General features: G+C 41.1%; 1 protein-coding gene across 1 annotated transcript; it reads right to left on the bottom strand.

Annotated features, from left to right (window-relative positions):
- Window positions 1–2,133: 2,133 nt before the first annotated feature.
- On the bottom strand, window positions 2,134–16,638 carry LOC108677944. Its single transcript, XM_018166262.2, has 4 exons — window positions 16,564–16,638; window positions 4,769–4,996; window positions 3,656–3,844; window positions 2,134–3,441 (listed from the first exon to the last, which is right to left on the bottom strand). The coding sequence occupies exons 1-4, from the start codon at window positions 16,610–16,612 to the stop codon at window positions 2,768–2,770; spliced, it is 1,140 nt and encodes a 379-aa protein (XP_018021751.1). The 5' UTR covers window positions 16,613–16,638; the 3' UTR covers window positions 2,134–2,767.
- Between the last annotated feature and the right edge of the window lie 4,095 nt (window positions 16,639–20,733).

Genomic DNA, 20,733 nt, shown 5'->3' on the forward strand with positions numbered 1-20,733 from the left:
CGTGAAGAACTTTGCACTTCACTGTTGGTGAACCTTAATTCTTTGACCTTATATATTGTGACATGTAAATTAGTGCGTGATGATTGTGAATAGTTATATTGTGATATATAAATTCGAGTTTTGATATTTATTAATAGTAATTTTGTTAGGAATAACTAGGATTAACCGTTATTGCTACATCTTAAATTTGTTATTCTTTGTTTGCAGAATCTTATTGGTTAACCACGAACAATAGGTTCAGTACCAGCCATCCGCTGGGTTTTTGAGTTCATTCCGAGTTTATTTTGGGTTCAGTTGGAATTTTCACTGTTCCCTTTACCACGTTTTACTGAACCTAACTCGGTTATCACGATCAGTTAGCTTCAGTACGAGCCATCCGCTGGGTTTATTTTGTGTTTACTCTGGTTCACTCTAGTTCACTCTGGGTTTTTTGGGTTCATTCCGAGTATTTTGTGTTCTTACCAGTGCCTGTGTTACCAATAAATCGTCAGACTACCAAAGTTCACTTCCCTGCATGGATAAAGTTTCGTTTGTCTGGCTGGTGCTGACGTAAGAGCGTTCGGACGTCACCGTCGCGCTTACATATTTTACATCCAATCCCTTTTCTACCCTACCATCATTCCTCTTCTAATCATCCACCCCATCTCGCTTCTATCCTGCATCAATAAAAAATTGACCTCGTGAAATTCTCATGTAGCAATCAGCAGGCATTTCCTGTTCTCACATGACCTTTACAGAGCCTTGAGTTTTCATCCTGGTTTGCTGTAGACACGACATTTGTAACTGTAAGTATAATAAGAAAAACTAATTATTCCACATGATTACTAAATAATGGTTTTCGTTAGTGCTGCAGTAGAAGAACAAGTGATTGCATATTAATTTCAACAAAACTCTCTGTATCGCTCGTAACTAATAAGTTGCCCTACATGTAAACAAGGAGTGGCGAAACATGGTCTGGGTACGTGCAAATAATATGGTTGATAAGTTATGTAATTATTGTGGTTAATTATGAACTGAATATTAGATTAAAGAAGCCGTTATATAAATAAGATAAATTTTACGGGCATGAGTGGGAAAACCAATTCGTTTACCCACTGAGTCAGCATTGAATCAGGATCGTCAAAAGAGCCGCTGAATCAGGATGGTCAAAAGGGCCGCTGAATCAGGATCGTCAGAAGAGCCGCTGAATCAGGATCGTCAGAAGAGCCGCTGAATCAGGATCGTCAGAAGAGCCGCTGAATCAGGATCGTCAAAAGAGCCACTGAATCAGGATCGACAAAAGAGCCGCTGAATCAGGATCGTCAAAAGAGCCGCTGAATCAGGATCGTCAGAAGAGCCGCTGAATCAGGATCGTCACAAGAGCTGCTGAATCAGGATCGTCACAAGAGCCGCTGAATCAGGATCGTCAGAAGAGCCGCTGTATCGGGATCGTCAGACGATGAACGGGATCGCAGGCCCGGGAAGTCACGTCCCTCAGACGCAGTCCGCAGCCAGAAGCTCATAACATGAATAAATGTATTGGCCTCGATAAATATTTACAGTAATTAATCTTTGACTTTTGTAAACAAGTCGATGCCTTGCATTTACATAAAACTGTCGTTGGGCAGCAGACTCTAGTCTGCTTGAGATCGAGACTCATGGTGAATGAGTGACTCTAGCATGACTTGGCGCGAGACTCATGGTGAATGAGTGACTCTAGCATGACTTGGCGCGAGACTCGTGGTGAATGATGGACTCCATGTTAATCAAGGCTTCATCGTTAAATATTCGTATAAATTTATGAATGCATCATGGTAATTGGAGAAAATTTTTACTGTTCATACTCATTTCTTCATATTGCAAAATGAGTTTCCAACAGGCAGCAGAGAAATCGTGAAGCTCGTATGTTCGACAGTTTACTCTTCTAAAAATTACCCACGTGCGACTAAATTTCATTCGTTTCCTGAATAATTCGTCGATAAATAATTGAAATGATTTTCTTATCTTGCGTCAGTAGTCGCAAAATTCGTCGATCGTTCGGACGTCGAATAGATTAAAGACAAAAAGAAAACCGAATACGAACAAAAAAATAAATTAATTAAATCAGAATACAACTGCTTTTGCTTATCATTCAAAAGGAAACTAAAAAGCAAATTTTCAAGATATTTTATTATAAAAAATGACAACAAACTTCCTCTTGATACAAGGAGTTTCACGCAAGATTACAAACGTCGCAATTAACGGCACGCAAGGGACCAACTGCGAAGACATCAACCCAGCGTCGAATTTAGAAAATAATTCATTCTGATTCTCTTGTAAGCGCTCGTCATTTAATGATTTGTTGTTCTCACAGGAGCTCAAGTCGAGAGTAAATTTAAGTAGTAATTTGTAGTTCAAGGTTACATCTAAATAGCATCGTTCGATTTCCTCTCACAAAGAGTAACGATCTAATCCCTCTCGGTCTTGAACAATCTAGAGCAGTTACCTAGATTAATCTACCTAATTCGCTCGATATCGTTACTATTTTTTAAGATTCACTATGTGAAATAAGATTTACACGGTAATATCAATCCTTTTAAATAGTTTCACATGTTTTAGCCTTTTTAATCTTCGTATTTCTTCAGCAACATGGCACTCGCTCACGATTAAAGCTAACAACCAATTAAACTGTTGCGATTGCCAATAGCACCCATGATCGCTATTCGCTTACTAACCAATTGTATTGTGTTTGTATCACTGGCTCCTGGAAAATATGATCAGGACATAATTTTTCTGACGGGTCACAAGCCTAATTCAAACGAACTGGGATGGCGCCGGGGATGGGGGGTAGCCTAGGGCCGCCGGCGCCGGTGAACTGGATGGGCGTCGCCCCTTGGGGGATGAAGGGGAGCTGGGGAGCTGAGGAAAACTCATTCTGAGGTTGAGGCCTGGCGGGACGTAGAGGACGAGCAGGTGGTTGTTCCTCTTCCAAGGGAGGCAGGGGCGCAGCTTCTTCATCTTGGATGGGTGGCTGGAAATCCAACTGATCATCTACAAACTGCTCTTGTGGCGGCAGTTCCTGCTCTAGAGGCTGGAATTGTTGTCTTTGAGGTACTGGTCTTCTCGCCGGCTGAGGACGTCTAACTTGGGCGGGCTGCTGGAATTGAGCGGCAGGTCTTCCGCCGTCGCCTTCTTGGAACGACTGGACCTGGTTAGCTCTCACGTTCTGTGACTGTTGTTGCTGCTGCAGAGGCTGTTGCTGCTGCTGCTGGACGCCTTGGCGGGCCTGGCTTTCTGGACGCGGGGTTGTTGACGGGACGTCGCAGTCGGCAGTGGGAGGAGCGATGCAGCGTCGGGAGACGCGGTCGAACACCAACGTTGCTGGGCACCTCTGCAGACGAGGGTAGCCTCCTTGACAGGCCCAGTAGCGTTCGCACGATTTCCCCAGCTGAACGTTGGCGTTAGGATCATCTTTGCACAAAGCTGAAAGTAGAAATGGGCGTTCAATTCTTGTTGTTCCATAGTAAAACAGTAAATCGTTTTGAATAAAAGGACCAAATTTTTAATCAATTCTGCTACTATTATATTGCTAAAAATACTATTTTCATAGACACCATCAATTTTGAAGTGAATCAGCCTAATTTCACTTGCAAATAAATACTAGCTAAGCAATTTTTTATTCGACAAACAAACTCACGATGCTTTTGACATCCAACGACATTCTGGGGCCAATCGCAAGCGTGCGTTTCTTCGTTGTAGAGGAGACCTCCGATGCAGAACTGCTCGGTGGCGGTGCCGTTCCAGCAGGTCCAGTAGCGCGTGCAGGACGTCTCGTGGCCGAAGATGCCGTACAGCCACTCGCAGTGTTCGGTCGAAATCGGTGCATCTGAGAGAGACGCACGACGCCATAAAGCGAGTGAGCGAGGCTAGGCTACCGAATCAGAATTATAGAGCTGATCTAGCTCGAAATGACAACCATGTAGAGACATAACACTGCCTCAAAATAATAACATAATACTGCTATTGTTTTCATAATTCAATTACTTGTCTCACAGTATCGGGTAATCAGCATATGCCATTATTACCGTAAATGTTATGCTAAAATTGTACTCGTGTAACTAATGCCAAGTGGTGCCGTAGTAAACACGTTTAGAATAACACTAAGAAGCTTACCCATAAAGTGCGACTCGCTTACGTTCAATCATCTACAAAGCAGTGAATGTGCAAGTAGAGAGTAACTATAGTAATATCATCGTTTAATTACTCGTAATTTAGAGTCATGCAGTAAATTGAAAGTTAATTTCCAGCGACGAAGATCTACCTTCATTCTGAGATATCCTGCGCAGTTCCCTCGACATGCGAACGTGAAAGCGAACACTCACCTTTCCCCTGCACGTCGTCACGATCGCGCCGCACGATTGAGATCGCATCAAATTACGTCGATTTAATTAACGAAGGGAGAAGAAACTGTGAAGCTTGCTGCAGAAATGCGTTGCATAAAAGAATTGGTTCTAATGTGTACTGATAAATTCGGGAGTATTCAATTTTTAAATAAAATTTTATTATGAAAGAACGATTGAACAATGTTATTGTTTAAAGCTACAAAACAGCCCTGCTGTTTCCAATCTCCGTCCATGCTTCAATACAGGATGACATACTTGTTGAATTTGAGCTCTCTGTATCATAAGCATAATCTACTGCTAGATTCGAATGCAAAAATCTCATTGCAAAAGTCCACTCCTGATCATTTTAAGCAAGCTAATCGCAATTCACAGGATTTGTTAGAACAAAATCGGCTCAAACAACTTACTAGCTGCCTGCTTGTTAAAGCAATAGTTTCCTCTCCATGGGTAATCACAACCCTCAGCGATGCCTCTATTCCTCCCGACGAACACAAGTCCGTTGGGGCAGTCGAAGAGCTGTGCCTGACCGTTGACACACTCCCAGTAGCGGTCGCAATATGTCACGTCGCCCACCACGCGCGTCTTCAGCGTGCATGGGTCGGGCTGTCCGCCGGCCGCTTGCCCTTGAACAGAGCCTGAGAGAAATGGACGGGACTTTCATTACCAGAGTTGGAGCTTCACTTTAGGGCTACGACGTTCCCGGGCCTGCAGAGTTACGCTGATAACCTGGAAACTCATGGTGAAGGATAAAAAGCTTTAAGATTGTTGCAATAATTACTGTTTAAAAATAAGTGTGCACGGTCAACTTCCAGAAACCTGCTACGTGATTCCAACGAGTTCCTGAACCTACAAGTGCAGCGTAATGTGTACATCTAAAGCTAATCCAATAATTAAATCAGTAATAACAAACCATTTGACGACCACCTTGCAGTCTACAAGAAAAGACAAAATAGAAAACCTTAACACATACCAGTAAACTTCGGTAGAACGGGGATTTACATCAATTATTTGCTTCGAAGCACGGAAAATTTTACCCGCTGCAATAAAAATCCGCCCCAGCGGAAGTGATTCAATAAATGTGCAGTCAAAGGTCAGCGCAGAATAATTGGGAACAAGGCCTTCCTTTTAGCTATGAACGGTCGAACACAAATCCAATGAAAACGTCTAACCCAAATCATACAATTACTATACAAAGTATTCTATTTAACCGTTTAACAGGACTAACTTCCAACATGCAATTGGTCTAAAATGTCACGGTCGCATGCGGGTCAACAGGACACCCACACACTGCAGATTGGCATACCGCTCACAACCACGAAAACCCGTGAGTTCAAACTATGCGTTGTTTCGCATCTCTAGAAACCTCACCTCTCAGGTTTCTATCCCCGCAATCGACGTTGAAATCATAATCACACACATCAAAAAGGCCTCTGTTGCTTTTCCCATGGTAAACCAGTCCGTTAGGGCACAATTGTATGGTTGGGGTCCCATCGAAACATTCGTAATAAGCGTCACACTGAGACGGGTGCTCAGCAGTCCGTGTTTTGGTTTGACAAGGGTCTAGGAAATGCAACTGTTGTTGTTGCTGATGTGTCTGTTGTTGAATTTGTTGTTGGTGCTGTGGTTGACCACGCTGTTGATGGTGCTGCTGCTGCTGCTGGAAAAAAGGCTGCCCCTGGAAATGCTGCTGGCCTTGGGCTTTGATAGGGACGAAATAACAAGGCTTGTTAATATCTTTAGCGTCCAACGAGTCTTGGGAACATATTTAAAGACATATTTTGTCCTTCATTGAAGAAGACGGTTTATATTGGGGAGTATTTATAAGGAGCTTGCATAATGCACTCAATTAACTCAGCTCTTATTAAAACAAGTTATTTCAATACGAAATTCTGCCATGCAAACAATAAAATCTGCAACGCGCGACCTCCAGAATTTCAAGCGATACACACAGGCATGACAACTTAAACAACATGGCTATAAATGCTAAGATAACAATGCTGCCCACGTCGGGATTTTTTTAATAGCCAGATTTTTATACAAGTTCTAGAAATATACAGATTAATGAGCAATTCAAACTTTCCGTTGAGTAGGGGGACCAGGAAAGGATTTGTTGATCGCCTGGAGACTGGGAGAAAAAATGCACACAATTTTGCATACCAGTGCTCTACACTCGTGTACTATAAGCATACCAAATAAACAGAGGAAATCTGCTCAAATAAACCAATCTTAAGCAGTTTGTCAGCACATCTTCGTCATTATTTTATCATCTTGAACCAACCGAAATAAATTGCCAAATAAGATTCACCAGCACTCGGATGAAGCACTGCGCATTCAACACGTTTGAGGCTCGCGTTCAAACAGATCGATCTCACAGCATTGCACTGAACCGAAACTTCTCTAGCTCAGTTCTCCTATCTCAATTTGACACGGAAAAATCTTCTAGATTATTCCAGTCAGTACAAATGAGACTTGTGATTGTCAGGACTAACAAATAAGATTTTAAAATGGCTTTAGATCGATCATTTGATTGTGTGTGATATAATTTAATTGAATAAAAACATGGTTAACCGGGCTTTATTTATTGGCTTATACTTATTTTATTGGCTTATATGTTTGGCTCTAAACAGCACTCATTACACGTTTCACCAGGAATTAAAAACCTATCAAGTTTATCGTTCATGCTGCTAAACTTCCTAATAACAGAATACTCCTCCATTCGTCAGAGTAAAAACCTATGGGGCAACAAATTCCAGAACAACTGAGAGTACAAAGAGGCCTCCCCTACGGAAATAAATTCATTGGAATGAAAGTAAAAGTGACGTTCTGAATGCCTGGGCAGGATTCGTGCCTCGGTCCTAGCACCAGTCGGGGCCATGCAGGCTAGCGACGCTCGGCCGAAAGTGAGAGCGAGCGATTCAGAGCGCCAGCCTCAACGATCACTTTCACCGCATCGCAAGACGTACTTTCAGCTCTGCTCATCGGGCTTGCCGACGGCCTTCCTGGCCTTCTTATCTCCCAACAAAAGTTCCAGTCTGTAGTACTAATTCACTTTGATCCAGAAAATAATGACAAGAAACGTGAGTTCCAATTTTGCTAGTTCATACACAGCCTTTTTGATCAGAGTGCTTACTATAATATTATTTAAGAAGACATTCAAGACGTTTATAAAAAGATCACTTACTATAGGAGTTACCTCGGGCAGTTCTATGCTCACTACCTTTCATTCGAAATATTTCAAAAAGATTTTGGAAATATGATAGACAGAAAAGATGAGTCCAAGAGGTATTAATACAGTATAGTCTCAACGGGCAAGAGATTGGCATTATTATGAATCTTCGAGGAGGAGGTCATTACTGGTGATGTTGATTTGCTGATTTCAGACATGCTAGATATTGCATGTTATCCATGCATCCAGTATTATCTTTGAAAATTTTATTAAAACTTACAAGAGTTAAAATCTACAAAGTTCGTGGGGTTCATGACGAATCAATGAATTTTTACCAATTTGTCCGAATCTTCCTTTCTTTCCTGTATTCTTCAGGTGAAAGTATCCCCAATGAAATGCTCTTACACGAATATTAGCCCCTAAAATTATTAGTATTAGAGTATTTCTTTCATTACAGAAATAATAAATCAAAATGCTGGTCAAAAAAGCTCGTAAGATATTCGATAATCGATAGACTAACTTTCAACGAATAATAAAATGTTCGAGATGTTGCAAAGGAAGTGAATTATTGTTCCAGCCTGGGAGCAGATCAAAAAATTTTCCGGAAGAGGTTTTTGCTATCGTTCTGTAAGACATCTGAAAACTATGATTTAAGAGATCAATTGTTATATTTTTCATATTACCTTGCCATAGTTTCATTAGTTCATGGTAGTCAATGACTTACAGCTCATGCGTTAAAATTTTTAAGATCGAATGAGTGAAAATGAGCGTTGTTGTGCTTCACCTCCAAACGTGGCCCATCAGATTTTAGTTATACTTTACAGCCGTTGTCAGTTAGTTCATAGAGGGACAGTCTGGGTTTTTATCAGCTTCACTAACACTAGATAAACCTTTGTATTTTGCTCTCGCCCTTTACACAACGCTAGCTGAAACCTGGCTGACTTGCCCAGAAAAAAATGACATCAAACGCCTTCCGCTTCCTTCTTGCGAGCAGGCCTGAACTAAAACAGGTTCCTGCTTTATTACCAACCAAGGCACGAAAGAGCTTGAAAGTCGGCCATCTTTCTGGAACAAGTTTCGAATTTAAATTATTTTCCTTGTTCAACTGGATATGTTATAAAAACAAATTACACTGATAGATACCATCATTTTCTGTTGGCTGGTAAAAGGCCAGCTCGTCAAAGAGAAAGGGTAAAGCGTCCCGTCTCTTATATATTTTGATTATAACTGTGTTTGAATTTCAAACATCGTAAGACTGCAGTAAGTGCAGTTATCCTTCTCCCATCCTGTTATGGAATCCATCCAGAGAGCAAAACCAACTTCAAATAACGAAATAAAGTTTTCATCAGCCATAGCGTTGTGAAGCGCGCTCACTTGGACGCTTGGTATTTACATCGGGCCATCGTACTTTTACTTTCGGTCTGCGGGCGAGTGCCGCCAACTGCAAGACGTCGGTTTCTTTCCTTGTCTGGAGGCATCGACCACCCATACTACAGTCACATACGGTACATAGAGTTAGCTTCGACACAATGGAGCCAATAATGTTCATTAATTAGAGATCTCGACCGAAGTAATTACAATACAAGGAATTCGTTCATCATAAATTCAGACAAGGCGTGCAACTCCTCCACATGGTGAGACCTTATTTTTCGTCACAGGACTCATAGGAACTTAAACAGAACTTGCATAATAAGTTGTAAAATTTTCATTTCTCTAAAAATTTATACTGTTAACAAACAGTGTTTTCGATAAAAAGGATTGTTAGATGACGATTCATATTGTAACTGAGAGATCTAACTTAGCTGAGAAGTGAAATGCGGCTAAGGGTTCTAGGAAAATGCAACCTAGCGTCTTCTTGTATGGTGACGCGTGAGATATAAGAGATTACAGTGTGGAGTAACTTTAAGACAAGTACTGATTTCTAATGATAATTTTAAAGCCAAATTATAGATGTTATTTCAGCGCTTCTAGGATACGCTTCCTCCCAATCAAGATATTAAATGATACAGATACAGAAAATCGACATCACTAAGCCGAACTTTGCCGGTAACTCGACAGAAGCCATTAAAATTTGAGTTTTAGGGAAAGCCATTAACAAGGAACGCGCGAGCTATAATTAATGTTTAAAAATGTAAATATGACTACCATCCGTTATGATTAAAAAGTAAGAAACAGTCATAGACAAAGTTTCAGTTATATCTATAAACTAGCATCAAAAAAATAAGATCATTGTTATAAATTGTTTTTACTGAGGGGAGAAGGTTGTGGTCGAACGGCCTTCGAACTAGGAGCTCCAATTAAAGTTCCCTCCAATGAAACATTTCTCAGCTCGAAATTGAGTCGTTAACTAAACATCACGGCTGAGATATTATATATACCCGGAAATTTTTTTCGGTAGGTTTCAATCAATGCGATTAACCGAAGCCAACTAAATCGTTAGAAATACAGGACAATCTGAATAGTCATGTGAAGACAATACGACGGAAAGAACTTAATTCTTGATAGCAATTAGGCTGGATTACATGACTGTCCCTTAGTAGCCTGATTGCCTATTGATCTTGAATAAAAATAGGTTCACGATATAAACGAAGTTTTACTTCCGAATGTTTCAATGGAAGAATATTCGAAATTCAATTCTGTTTAACTGGGCTTGGCTATGCATTTGAAGGTAAGAGTCGCCACTGACCTCGAGAGTGAGAGACTAACAACTATCACTTCTGAGGCGTCTGCCAGGAGCTCAAGATTATTCTGGCGCTTATGGTGTCGCAGGGTCGCGGCTCGGGAGCTTCGAATTTCTCTTGCAGCTAATGGTCCATCCAAACATAGCCATTTGTGAGCAAGCGATACCGAAGTGTTCATACAAGGAAAAGGTGTTTACGGTACGGAATGCAACGACGATTACAATTGAAGATTCACTGTGCGTCTCCCAATCTTATATTTGGGGAATCACCTTCACCTGTCACAAAGGCACCACGTTGTTCTCGGGAAGTATGCCGCCATTGTGGACAAATTTGTTACCCTAAAAATGTTGCTAATTAACGTGAGACAACGAAATCAACAGCAGCAAGAAATTTTTGTATGCTGGTTCGTATTTTCTTAACGTTAAAATTTATCGGGCATATCTATCACATTTTTCTTAAATCTCTCTGTTGGCCGCAAAAAGGCCAAAGTTATGGTCTTTACACTAATTGTCAACACGCTATGGTCTTTACACTAATTGTCAACACGCTAATTAGTGGGCTAATTTTCCAACACGCTAAATTTTACACAGCACGCTTGCTAGTATATTTTATCACCGTTCGTACTTTTAGAGTTCCCATCAGTAGAGTTATCACATAGATAACAGCTGATGCATACATGGACGCCGTCTTAAATATAAGTTACTAAACGGAATTCAGGAATATATTGATGTAGCGGGATCACCATAAACTTTTCCCTTTCTACACAACTCGCTATAAAGGACGTTTGATTGCACAAGCGTCAAGAAACTGCAGTTCAATTCTCTAATAGAGATGCGCACATGTGAGGTCGTGACCTGCATACACGCAACGATAGATATTTTTTGACCTTAAACAAGACGTCAAACACCACGACTGTATACACCACGACTGTATAGACATTCAAACACCACGACTGTAGACATTCAAGTATACGACAAATGATCTGGTGTGCTAGGAGCTAAGTCCTTCACATGCAAATAGCCTAGCAAGTTCTAGAAGAAATTTTTTCCTACTTAATTTTAAGTTTATCAAAAAAAACCTACAAATTTCCAATTGCTGCATGCAGAACAACGCCTGATATAACTTTGGAAATTTTCAGCCAAAAAAACTAGGATTTGCTTATAGATACTTCAAGAAATTTCACTATGAAATTAGGCATGCAAAAAAATATTTTTTAAAGAGCACGCACAAAAAAAAAAACAGAGTGTTCTAGGAAATAACCTCTTGCAACGCACGTAGGTGAACTTTCATGTTCCCAGAAGTAAATTAACATGTTCCCAGCATTAGATATTAGCATGACAACGAGTGATAAAATTTATCTGGCTGTAAGAATTATATGGGAGTTTCAAGGACGCATCAGATTCATGAATTTATTTCGTTCAAGTCATCACTTTTTTCAATTTAAGATAATGGAATCCTACTCTTTGCATTTTTTTTAGTTCTACGCGCTAAAATATGGCCTAATTAGCCAACCTTAAACGAAAATAAGGTCGAGACTTGATAGACGAAATCAACTGCTACTGTGCATGTGCAGTGAGGCATCAATGCACTAAACAATTATAACAAAAATTAATTATACTAATATAAATACTACTGATCTTAATCGGCCATGATATTTGTTCACTGACATTCAAATTCTCTATTTCATATTGAGCCTATTTTTACATCGTCGTTGCTGGCTCTACGGCCAACCCAAGTACATTAAAAATAGGCAGACAGATTGCGGGTGCGTTAATTTCAGACGGCTCTTATGAAGGTCATCAATTTTCTATCTTCTCACCGTGTCCCAGAGAACCGAATTATTCTATTATTATTATTGTATTATATCCCCTAAATTCGATCTTACCACGTTTTATAATTATATAATTGGGTTCGATCAAGCTCGAGAAACTATTGAGATGTAAAAAAACTAAAGTTTTTTTTCAAATTTTGATCATTGCATCGCGGTAAACTGTATAATGAGCAACTCAAATCTGCCAGGACAAGAAGTGATCATGCAGGATCTTTTGGCACGCTAAGATAGTAAAATATATAAAGAATTCAACTTTTGGATTTATTAATATACGTAGGATACTTGGATGCTTGAGCATAGAGCAGAACATGGCATCGCAATTCTTTGGATTCAATCAAAAGCTCAGTGAACTCCAGCTGCAGAGAAGGCAGGAGGAGTGACCAGGCAAGAACGGGAGGCCAGCTTCAGAAAATATTCGTAGGTGAGTCAATGCACGGAGGCCGTTGCACCGAGGAGGTGGAAGGCGCAGTGCGGGTGAGATGGAAGCAGGGGGTGGATTAGTTCAGACCAAAGCCACTTTGTCGCCACGTGAAAGACTAATCCGCCGAGTACACAAGCCTCTAACAATGACAGCAGAAAATGAGACGTGATCTCGCACTGCAAGTCGCGCCGACGGAAAGAGCAAATGCAGTTGAGGAAGTCGAGTCAGGATAGTGTTGCCCTTCAGCCACAACAAGCCAAATGACATCCTACATCGGGAATTGTTTTTGCTTTAAGCGCGTTTTTAAACGCTTTAAATGCTTTTGCTTTTATCTGATTAAGGAATGAATGAAATATGAACGTTTGATTAAGAATGAATGAAATCTTCCGCACCGTATTTTAGCTCTCATTTCCAAACCGTACTCAGGCGACCTTTGATTGTGTTTGATTTGCCCTAAAATACGGAAGGGAAATTCTAATCAAGCTGTTATTAGCTGTTATTAGCCATAGTTTAAGAGTATTGTTGATATGGCAGCTTTATTTAAATATAAACCTCAACATTATCATAGAAATAGAGTTCTTCTTATTAGTGTAGAGTAATACTCGATATTAGCTTGAGTAATTCGTGAAAAATTCACTCATTCTGAACAAACTTGGTGAAGTCGCACTTCGATCTCCGTCGCCCAGAGTCAGTCGCGGATGCGCCTTCCGCTGTAAGGGAACTGCCGTTACCGGAGACGTTCGTCGCATCGACACCTGCAGAGGTGACTCCAATCGGCCCCTGCAGAGGTGACTCCAATCGATCCCTGCAGAGGTGACTCCAATCGGCCCCTGCAGAGGTGACTCCAATCGATCCCTGCAGAGGTGACTCCAATCGGCCTCTACAGAGGTGACTCCAATCGGCCCCTGCAGAGGTGACTCCAATCGGCCCCTGCAGAGGTGACTCCAATCGATCCCTGCAGAGGTGACTCCAATCGGCCCCTGCAGAGGTGACTCAAAGGGAATGTCGCCGTTCGTTACAAAGATCGATTGCTCATTAGATTGCTCACACGAACTCCAAAATAAATTATGAATATTGCAGTTAAATATCAACTATGTTGGTGATTAACCTAAAATAACTCGATAATGACAAAGGAAATTCACTTGAACACTCACGCACGCTGTTTACTTCGAGTTACAGATCCTTGCAACATGTCAGTGTCAGAGCGACCTGTAAAACTGTTAATAATTTAACCATAAATAACTGGGGCCCTGATGATGGTGCGGATAAGTCGTCCCTCCGCATCGCGTTGATGCAAACAAGCCTTGCAGATCCTAAGCTCTGCAATGCTTCGTATGCTTGAGTAGGGATTTTGACGCGTGAAGACATCTTAACTCGGAACATGGAGAACGAATTGTCATGATCAAGCATTTAAGTTTATTTGTGTTTTTTTTAGAAGCTAACTTAATTTGTAAGAAAACCAACGCATTGGCTATGCACAGTGCAACAATATTTCTCAATATTATCTGACGCCAGGCAAAAATAACCAAGTTGATGAACAGACGACACCTGCGTCGGCGCAAGCAAATGCAGACATGCATTGCTTTCTAGACGCGTCCGTGACTGAGAGGAAATCAAATCGCGGGTTACGATTAAACGAAGAAGCTTTCACAGTCACGAACGATGATCGAGCGATACACCTCGGTGTTGCTGCGGTCGTGCAGCCGCTGCTGCTTCGCTTTATCGGCCGCTGTAACAATATTTTCTTCTTCTGAGTTTACCGAAGATCAAAGATTCGTCGCATAGGCGCAGTTAAAGTTGCTTGTTGCAAGAACAGCCATTGACGATGGTATAAGACACTGATATATTTGAAGCACCGCTCTGATGCAACTATAGTAGATTATTCTGCGAGAACAATGGGCACGTGAAACAATATCAATTGATCGGGAAAATACTGGCGGCGCGAGTTGTCACGGAAGTTGCTTCAGCGCCATGCCGTCGACCGCAGCAGCCACAACAGGAACCACGCAACGGTTCTCAGGGGCACCTGACCTGACACGGAGGTTCCTAAACCCAACACTGATGGAAATAAGTGGGACGGTCTAAATTGTGTCGCACTTTCGTTCTTGTGTGAGTCATAATGACGCAGTTGGGTGCAGCAAAAGGCTGTATTCGTGCTACCTGCAGAAATAATGTCAGTATTTGGACAGTTTGAGTCATTAGTTATTTTCAGTGCACTGCTGGTTGAGAAGCTCGAGGTAAATCCTACATCAGCCAATGGGCGAATGAAGAAAATTATGAAGATATTCTCCTGCAGGCCAAGTGTTATTATATATATTGATAACCATGTTTTTTCAAATCACATTAAGATATGATACTGCCAAGGGAAAATCGGACCGAAGTTAAAGCTCGGCTAAATTACATTCTCGTTGTAAATTAAATACTTTGCTGCAGTATCACATATAAAGTGGCTATCTACAAATTTTCTCCTCAATTATAGAACAAGTATATACTTCTATCCATCGAAGGGCAAAAAAGGAACTCATTTTAATTTTCCATCCAACAACTCCGTCTGCAAATGGTCAATTGAAACCCTCGCGAAGATGTGTGACTTCAATGCATCATTTCTTCATAGCTTTTCCCCAGCCAGTTTGTTTCAGGCACAGAAAGCGACCATTCATCAAGCCACCGCGGGCTAATTAATGTACAGGCAAGTACAGCTACATGCCAAGGGCATCGAAATTAGTGAAAGACTGCGAGGAGTCTATTGTCATTGTTCATATACATGATCCAGATGATAATTGATGTTCGTATACATAATTCATATGATAATTTAATCAAGAAAATGAGCAGAACACAACTCGGAGGGTTTTGCTGATGCATGAATTAAGCAATTCTTTATTTACAAAATGGCCAAGAACTTTAGAGTGTAAAATAAATTTAAGTAAACCAAAAATTTGACACACACTGCAGGCTGGAGTTGGATTTTTGTATCCCATAAAAATTAAGAGACGAGTTAACATTTGATATTTTCAGGAAAAGTAATCATACCAGGAACAAAGATAGGAATTTGCGTCCTAACCTAATTTGAACGTTCCCTCACTTTCCGACAAGAGCCGTGCGCTTTTCCCCATAGACCATGTAGGTACTATAACAACTAAATTCGAAGTAATGTAATATTATAATATAGTATAGTATCTTCGGCATTGAAGAATAGGCCTGGATAGGNTTGTTAAAGACAACCTGTTACGCGGAGCATTCAGACGGTTGTAGAATTTTCTCCCAACGACTATCTAGTCTTAGTAAAATCATTAATAGTACATTGTTCGAACGAAGGTATCAACTATAATGAAGCCTACATCATACCTTCTAAATACCTGCATCATACCTTCCCAAGCACACACAGAGCTGTAGCCTCACTGAGCGACGACCTACCAGACATCTGACGTTGAATCAATGTTAATTAAACATTGTTTCAACGTTTATTGCTTGGTAGAGAGTCACCTCTACAGCACAATTATATTAAGGCTTTCCCAGCGTCTGGTAAATCATTGCATTCCCTGATATTCGCCATCACTAATCTTCAATTAAATTTTAACAGGCTTGAAATTATTAAGCCTTATTTTCGACCATTTTGTGTCACCAACCTACTTTTGGAGACTATTATTATTAATACTACTTTCTCAATAATATATAAAGAAAGTTTTCCGGTACCCTAATAACCCCTGAAATAATTTTGGATCTTGTAAAAATTACTTTCCAGTGAAATAAATAAAAATAAATAAACTAAACATTGTTCAGAGTGGGCGACACCAATTGTTGCACAGTACGTAATTGCAAATGTTGGATGCAATTAGTTTAAATAACAAAGAAACTTGCGTATTTACGAGCAATAATGAATATAATCATCACTCCTACATTGGCTTTTAATAATGCCCGCTGGATCACCGGCAGCTCGGAGCTCGACCGTGTAAGACAATGAAGGTCTGAAACGAACGCCGGAAACATCAAGTATTCATCGATCTAAGTTTATTAACAACAAACTTGCGACGCCTCAATACTAATTAAACATCGTTAGCTGAACGAACGGTATTATAATATATTTAAATAAGAATATCACTCACCAAGGCCTAAGACGGACACTAACACAAATGTTATAGCGAAAGCTCTCATGGTGATGTCGTCACTTCGGCTTGCAATTCACCAATGAGCCGCCACCAGCGCACCACCCTCTTATATAAGCTCACCCCCTTCCTTCCAGCCGTGCCTGGGAATCGTGTTCACCCATCGCATTCTGCATGCACAAAGACTCATTGCATGGAACGTTTTCCACAACTCGAACACTGCACCTTACTTGGACCATACATTCATCATTCCACATTCATGTATCAAGTAAGTTTTTAACAGTAGAAAGAGCTACCATGAAACATTCCCGACTACAGGTATGGAAAATAATCGGGAAAAGCCCTTCGAGGAATATTCTTTCCAGACACCAGCCACGACTGTTGAACTATGCGCGGCCAAGCACACAACGGGTTTTAGTTAAGACTGAATTGCGCCAGCGATTTTTAATTCGCTTGTCCCGGTATTTAAAGTAAACTAATGGGTATTAAAACTGGCATACAGATTTAAACAAAAATATTTCTGCATGTTATTAAGAAATACATCTTGGTCAAACCATCTTCAAAAAAATGGATTTCAGGTCTAGGATTAACAATGAAACTTATACGCAGCAAATTTTGAGAATCTCGTGCCAACACGAAGTCTTGGTAAAATTTTTGTCTTGATGAAAAAATTTCCATTTCTGAAATTTGTTTTCTGTTGATGAAAACATTTTGACGTAAAAAAATTTGAAGCTAAAATTTTTGTTGATGAAAAAATTTCCCTGAATTAATTATCTTCAAGTCTAAATGAAACTTTGGGATCATTATCAACAAATGAGAATAACTGAGGTAACAAGGAATAAGTGTAGGAGTATTTTTCATTATTATATTCTCTCAAATCGAATATGGAAATAAAAACCAGAGGGAAAAGAAATCTTGGCAATCGTAGGGGTTACTTTTAATATATTCCTGTAAAAAAACGGCTCCACAGAATTTTCTATAAATTTGCCTTGTGTGCTTATTATACAGCGCCGATTTGAAGAAAAAACTAATCTCTAGTTGTTTTCCACAGAAAACGACAAAAAAATAAAATAGTTTCAAAGGCATATCACAAGAACCCCTCTCTCGCCAAGACCACTTTATCCTTCAGCCCTTTTCTCCACGCCTGAGATGAAGTGTGACCGCGGGATAATTTTCTTCCCCACCGACCGAAGGAATTGATTCATTACGACGCAGGTTTTCTCCTGCCGTACATTTCGTGAGACGCCGCGTTTTCTCCGTTGCGTTATCGGGCGATACGTCGTGACGTCGCGGTTTGCTGCACCGCGGACTCCCGCGACGCACGCGCGTCTTACGTGCATCACGCACACGTGCAGGGTGGTGCAGTGTCACGCACACGTGCAGGGTTGTGCAGTGTCACGTTGGTTGAATGCCATCGAGTATCAGTAGCACAATAAAAGCTCGAGTTTGGTCAGATCCGCATAAAAAAATATAACAGATGAAATTAGCGATATTTCGAGATTGAAGACATGTCAGAAGAGCAATACGGTTACTAAGAATCATATAGTTTGTTTCATTTTACGTACGTGCATTGAACGGGCATATGAAAGAATAAATTTCATCTATAAAAATCGTGATGTACTCCATTTTGGACAGGACTCTCCTGATTTATGTCTTATATAACAAGGCGTAGAATGTGGATACAATATCCAGTAAAAATATTTACTGTAGAGTGTAGATTTCAGAGGAAATTCAAGGGCATGGAAGAAAAGCGCAAGCGAGGATCGGGCGATTGGCTATCCTGCCAACAACACTCGCTATGTGGTCGTGGTGAGGTCGTTCATACACCACTATACCACAGATGGCTTAACACGGTTGGCCACCGGCCGTGATTACGTCCATGACACGTGGCTGGCTTGACTACTACACAAGTCATCCGTGCGGTCTTGTAATACACACCTCAAGTGTTCAATTTGTGCCATTGACTACACTGCAACCATCCCGCAATTCTCTACACCGCATCATACCCACGGTATTCCAGCAACTGCCTATTTATCGTTTTATAGTTTGTTGAATTAATGAACTCTTTTATAAGATGAAGACGTGTGTCCTGGGGACGTGTGTGATGGGACACACGTGATGGGGAGTAAATTAACCATAGTTCCTTCAATTGGATCATTTATTAACAAACTAAAAAAAACAGCAGCTCATGGAACATGAGAATCCAGCGGCTGTGGCAGCTATTTTGAATTTTATTTAAGTGAACAATGCCTTAAGCGGGACTTGTCCTATGTCACATTCTACAGACTTGGCGCCGTACATCCCTTAACGATGTAACGACTCAAGAAGCCCTCATCGTTACGTGCCAGAATACCGTAACATAATCGTAATCGAGATGCGTGCTCGCTCTGTTCTCCCTAACAGTTCATCATAACATGATCATGAAATTGAAGTACGAAAATGTCAAGGTAATTGAGATAATTGGGATGATAATTAGCTGAAGAGTAGGTCCTGCTACTCCAGCTAACCTTGTAGCTGCGTCACCTCGCCTTCCTTCACTCCGCCGCTCACCTTGGGCAGGGCGACCCTTCCTTGGCACCCGGGCGAGGGCTGAGCAGTTACATTGAGGTACTAGGAATGGGCTGCCAGAAATAATTTATTGTCAGAAAATTACAACTAAATAGTTTTCTCCTGCCGTACATTTCGTGAGACGCCGCGTTTTCTCCGTTGCGTTATCGGGCGATACGTCGTGACGTCGCGGTTTGCTGCACCGCGGACTCCCGCGACGCACGCGCGTCTTACGTGCATCACGCACACGTGCAGGGTGGTGCAGTGTCACGCACACGTGCAGGGTTGTGCAGTGTCACGTTGGTTGAATGCCATCGAGTATCAGTAGCACAATAAAAGCTCGAGTTTGGTCAGATCCGCATAAAAAAATATAACAGATGAAATTAGCGATATTTCGAGATTGAAGACATGTCAGAAGAGCAATACGGTTACTAAGAATCATATAGTTTGTTTCATTTTACGTACGTGCATTGAACGGGCATATGAAAGAATAAATTTCATCTATAAAAATCGTGATGTACTCCATTTTGGACAGGACTCTCCTGATTTATGTCTTATATAACAAGGCGTAGAATGTGGATACAATATCCAGTAAAAATATCTACTGTAGAGTGTAGATTTCAGAGGAAATTCAAGGGCATGGAAGAAAAGCGCAAGCGAGGATCGGGCGATTGGCTATCCTGCCAACAACACTCGCTATGTGGTCGTGGTGAGGTCGTTCATACACCACTATACCACAGATGGCTTAACACGGTTGGCCACCGGCCGTGATTACGTCCATGACACGTGGCTGGCTTGACTACTACACAAGTCTTCCATGCAGTCTTGTAGTACACACCTTAAGTGTTCAATTTGTGCCATTGACTACACTGCAACCATCCCGCAATTCTCTACACCGCATCATACCCACGGTATTCCAGCAACTGCCTATTTATCGTTTTATAGTTTGTTGAATTAATGAACTCTTTTATAAGATGAAGACGTGTGTCCTGGGGACGTGTGTGATGGGACACACGTGATGGGGAGTAAATTAGCCATAGATCCTTCAATGGGATCATTTATTAACAAACTAAAAAAACAGCAGCTCATGGAACATGAGAATCCAGCGGCTGTGGCAGCTATTTTGAATTTTATTTAAGTGAACAATGCCTTAAGCGGGACTTGTCCTATGTCACATTCTACAGACTTGGCGCCGTACATCCCTTAACGATGTAACGACTCAAGAAGCCCTCATCGTTACGTGCCAGAATACCGTAACATAATCGTAATCGAGATGCGTGCTCGCTCTGTTCTCCCTAACAGTTCATCATAACATGATCATGAAATTGAAGTACGAAAATGTCAAGGTAATTGAGATAATTGGGATGATAATTAGCTGAAGAGTAGGTCCTGCTACTCCAGCTAACCTTGTAGCTGCGTCACCTCGCCTTCCTTCACTCCGCCGCTCACCTTGGGCAGGGCGACCCTTCCTTGGCACCCGGGCGAGGGCTGAGCAGTTACATTGAGGTACTAGGAATGGGCTGCCAGAAATAATTTATTGTCAGAAAATTACAACTAAATGAACGACTACCGAAAAAACATGAACGAAAGCATTTAAAAATAGCTCACAAATGTAAACATACG

This window comes from Hyalella azteca, unplaced genomic scaffold (genome assembly GCF_000764305.2).
Source record: "Hyalella azteca isolate HAZT.00-mixed unplaced genomic scaffold, Hazt_2.0.2 contig8251, whole genome shotgun sequence".
NCBI lineage: Eukaryota > Metazoa > Arthropoda > Malacostraca > Amphipoda > Hyalellidae > Hyalella > Hyalella azteca.

Excerpts from the sequence above, each read along its gene's own strand:
- LOC108677944 (XM_018166262.2), bottom strand. The coding sequence starts at position 16,612 with ATGAGAGCTTTCGCTATAACATTTGTGTTAGTGTCCGTCTTAGGCCTT. Across the intron at positions 4,997-16,563 it reads AGTGTCCGTCTTAGGCCTTG|GCTCTGTTCAAGGGCAAGCG; the intron begins GTGAGTGATATT and ends CATTTCTCTCAG. Across the intron at positions 3,442-3,655 it reads CGTTGGATGTCAAAAGCATC|CTTTGTGCAAAGATGATCCT; the intron begins GTGAGTTTGTTT and ends TTCTACTTTCAG.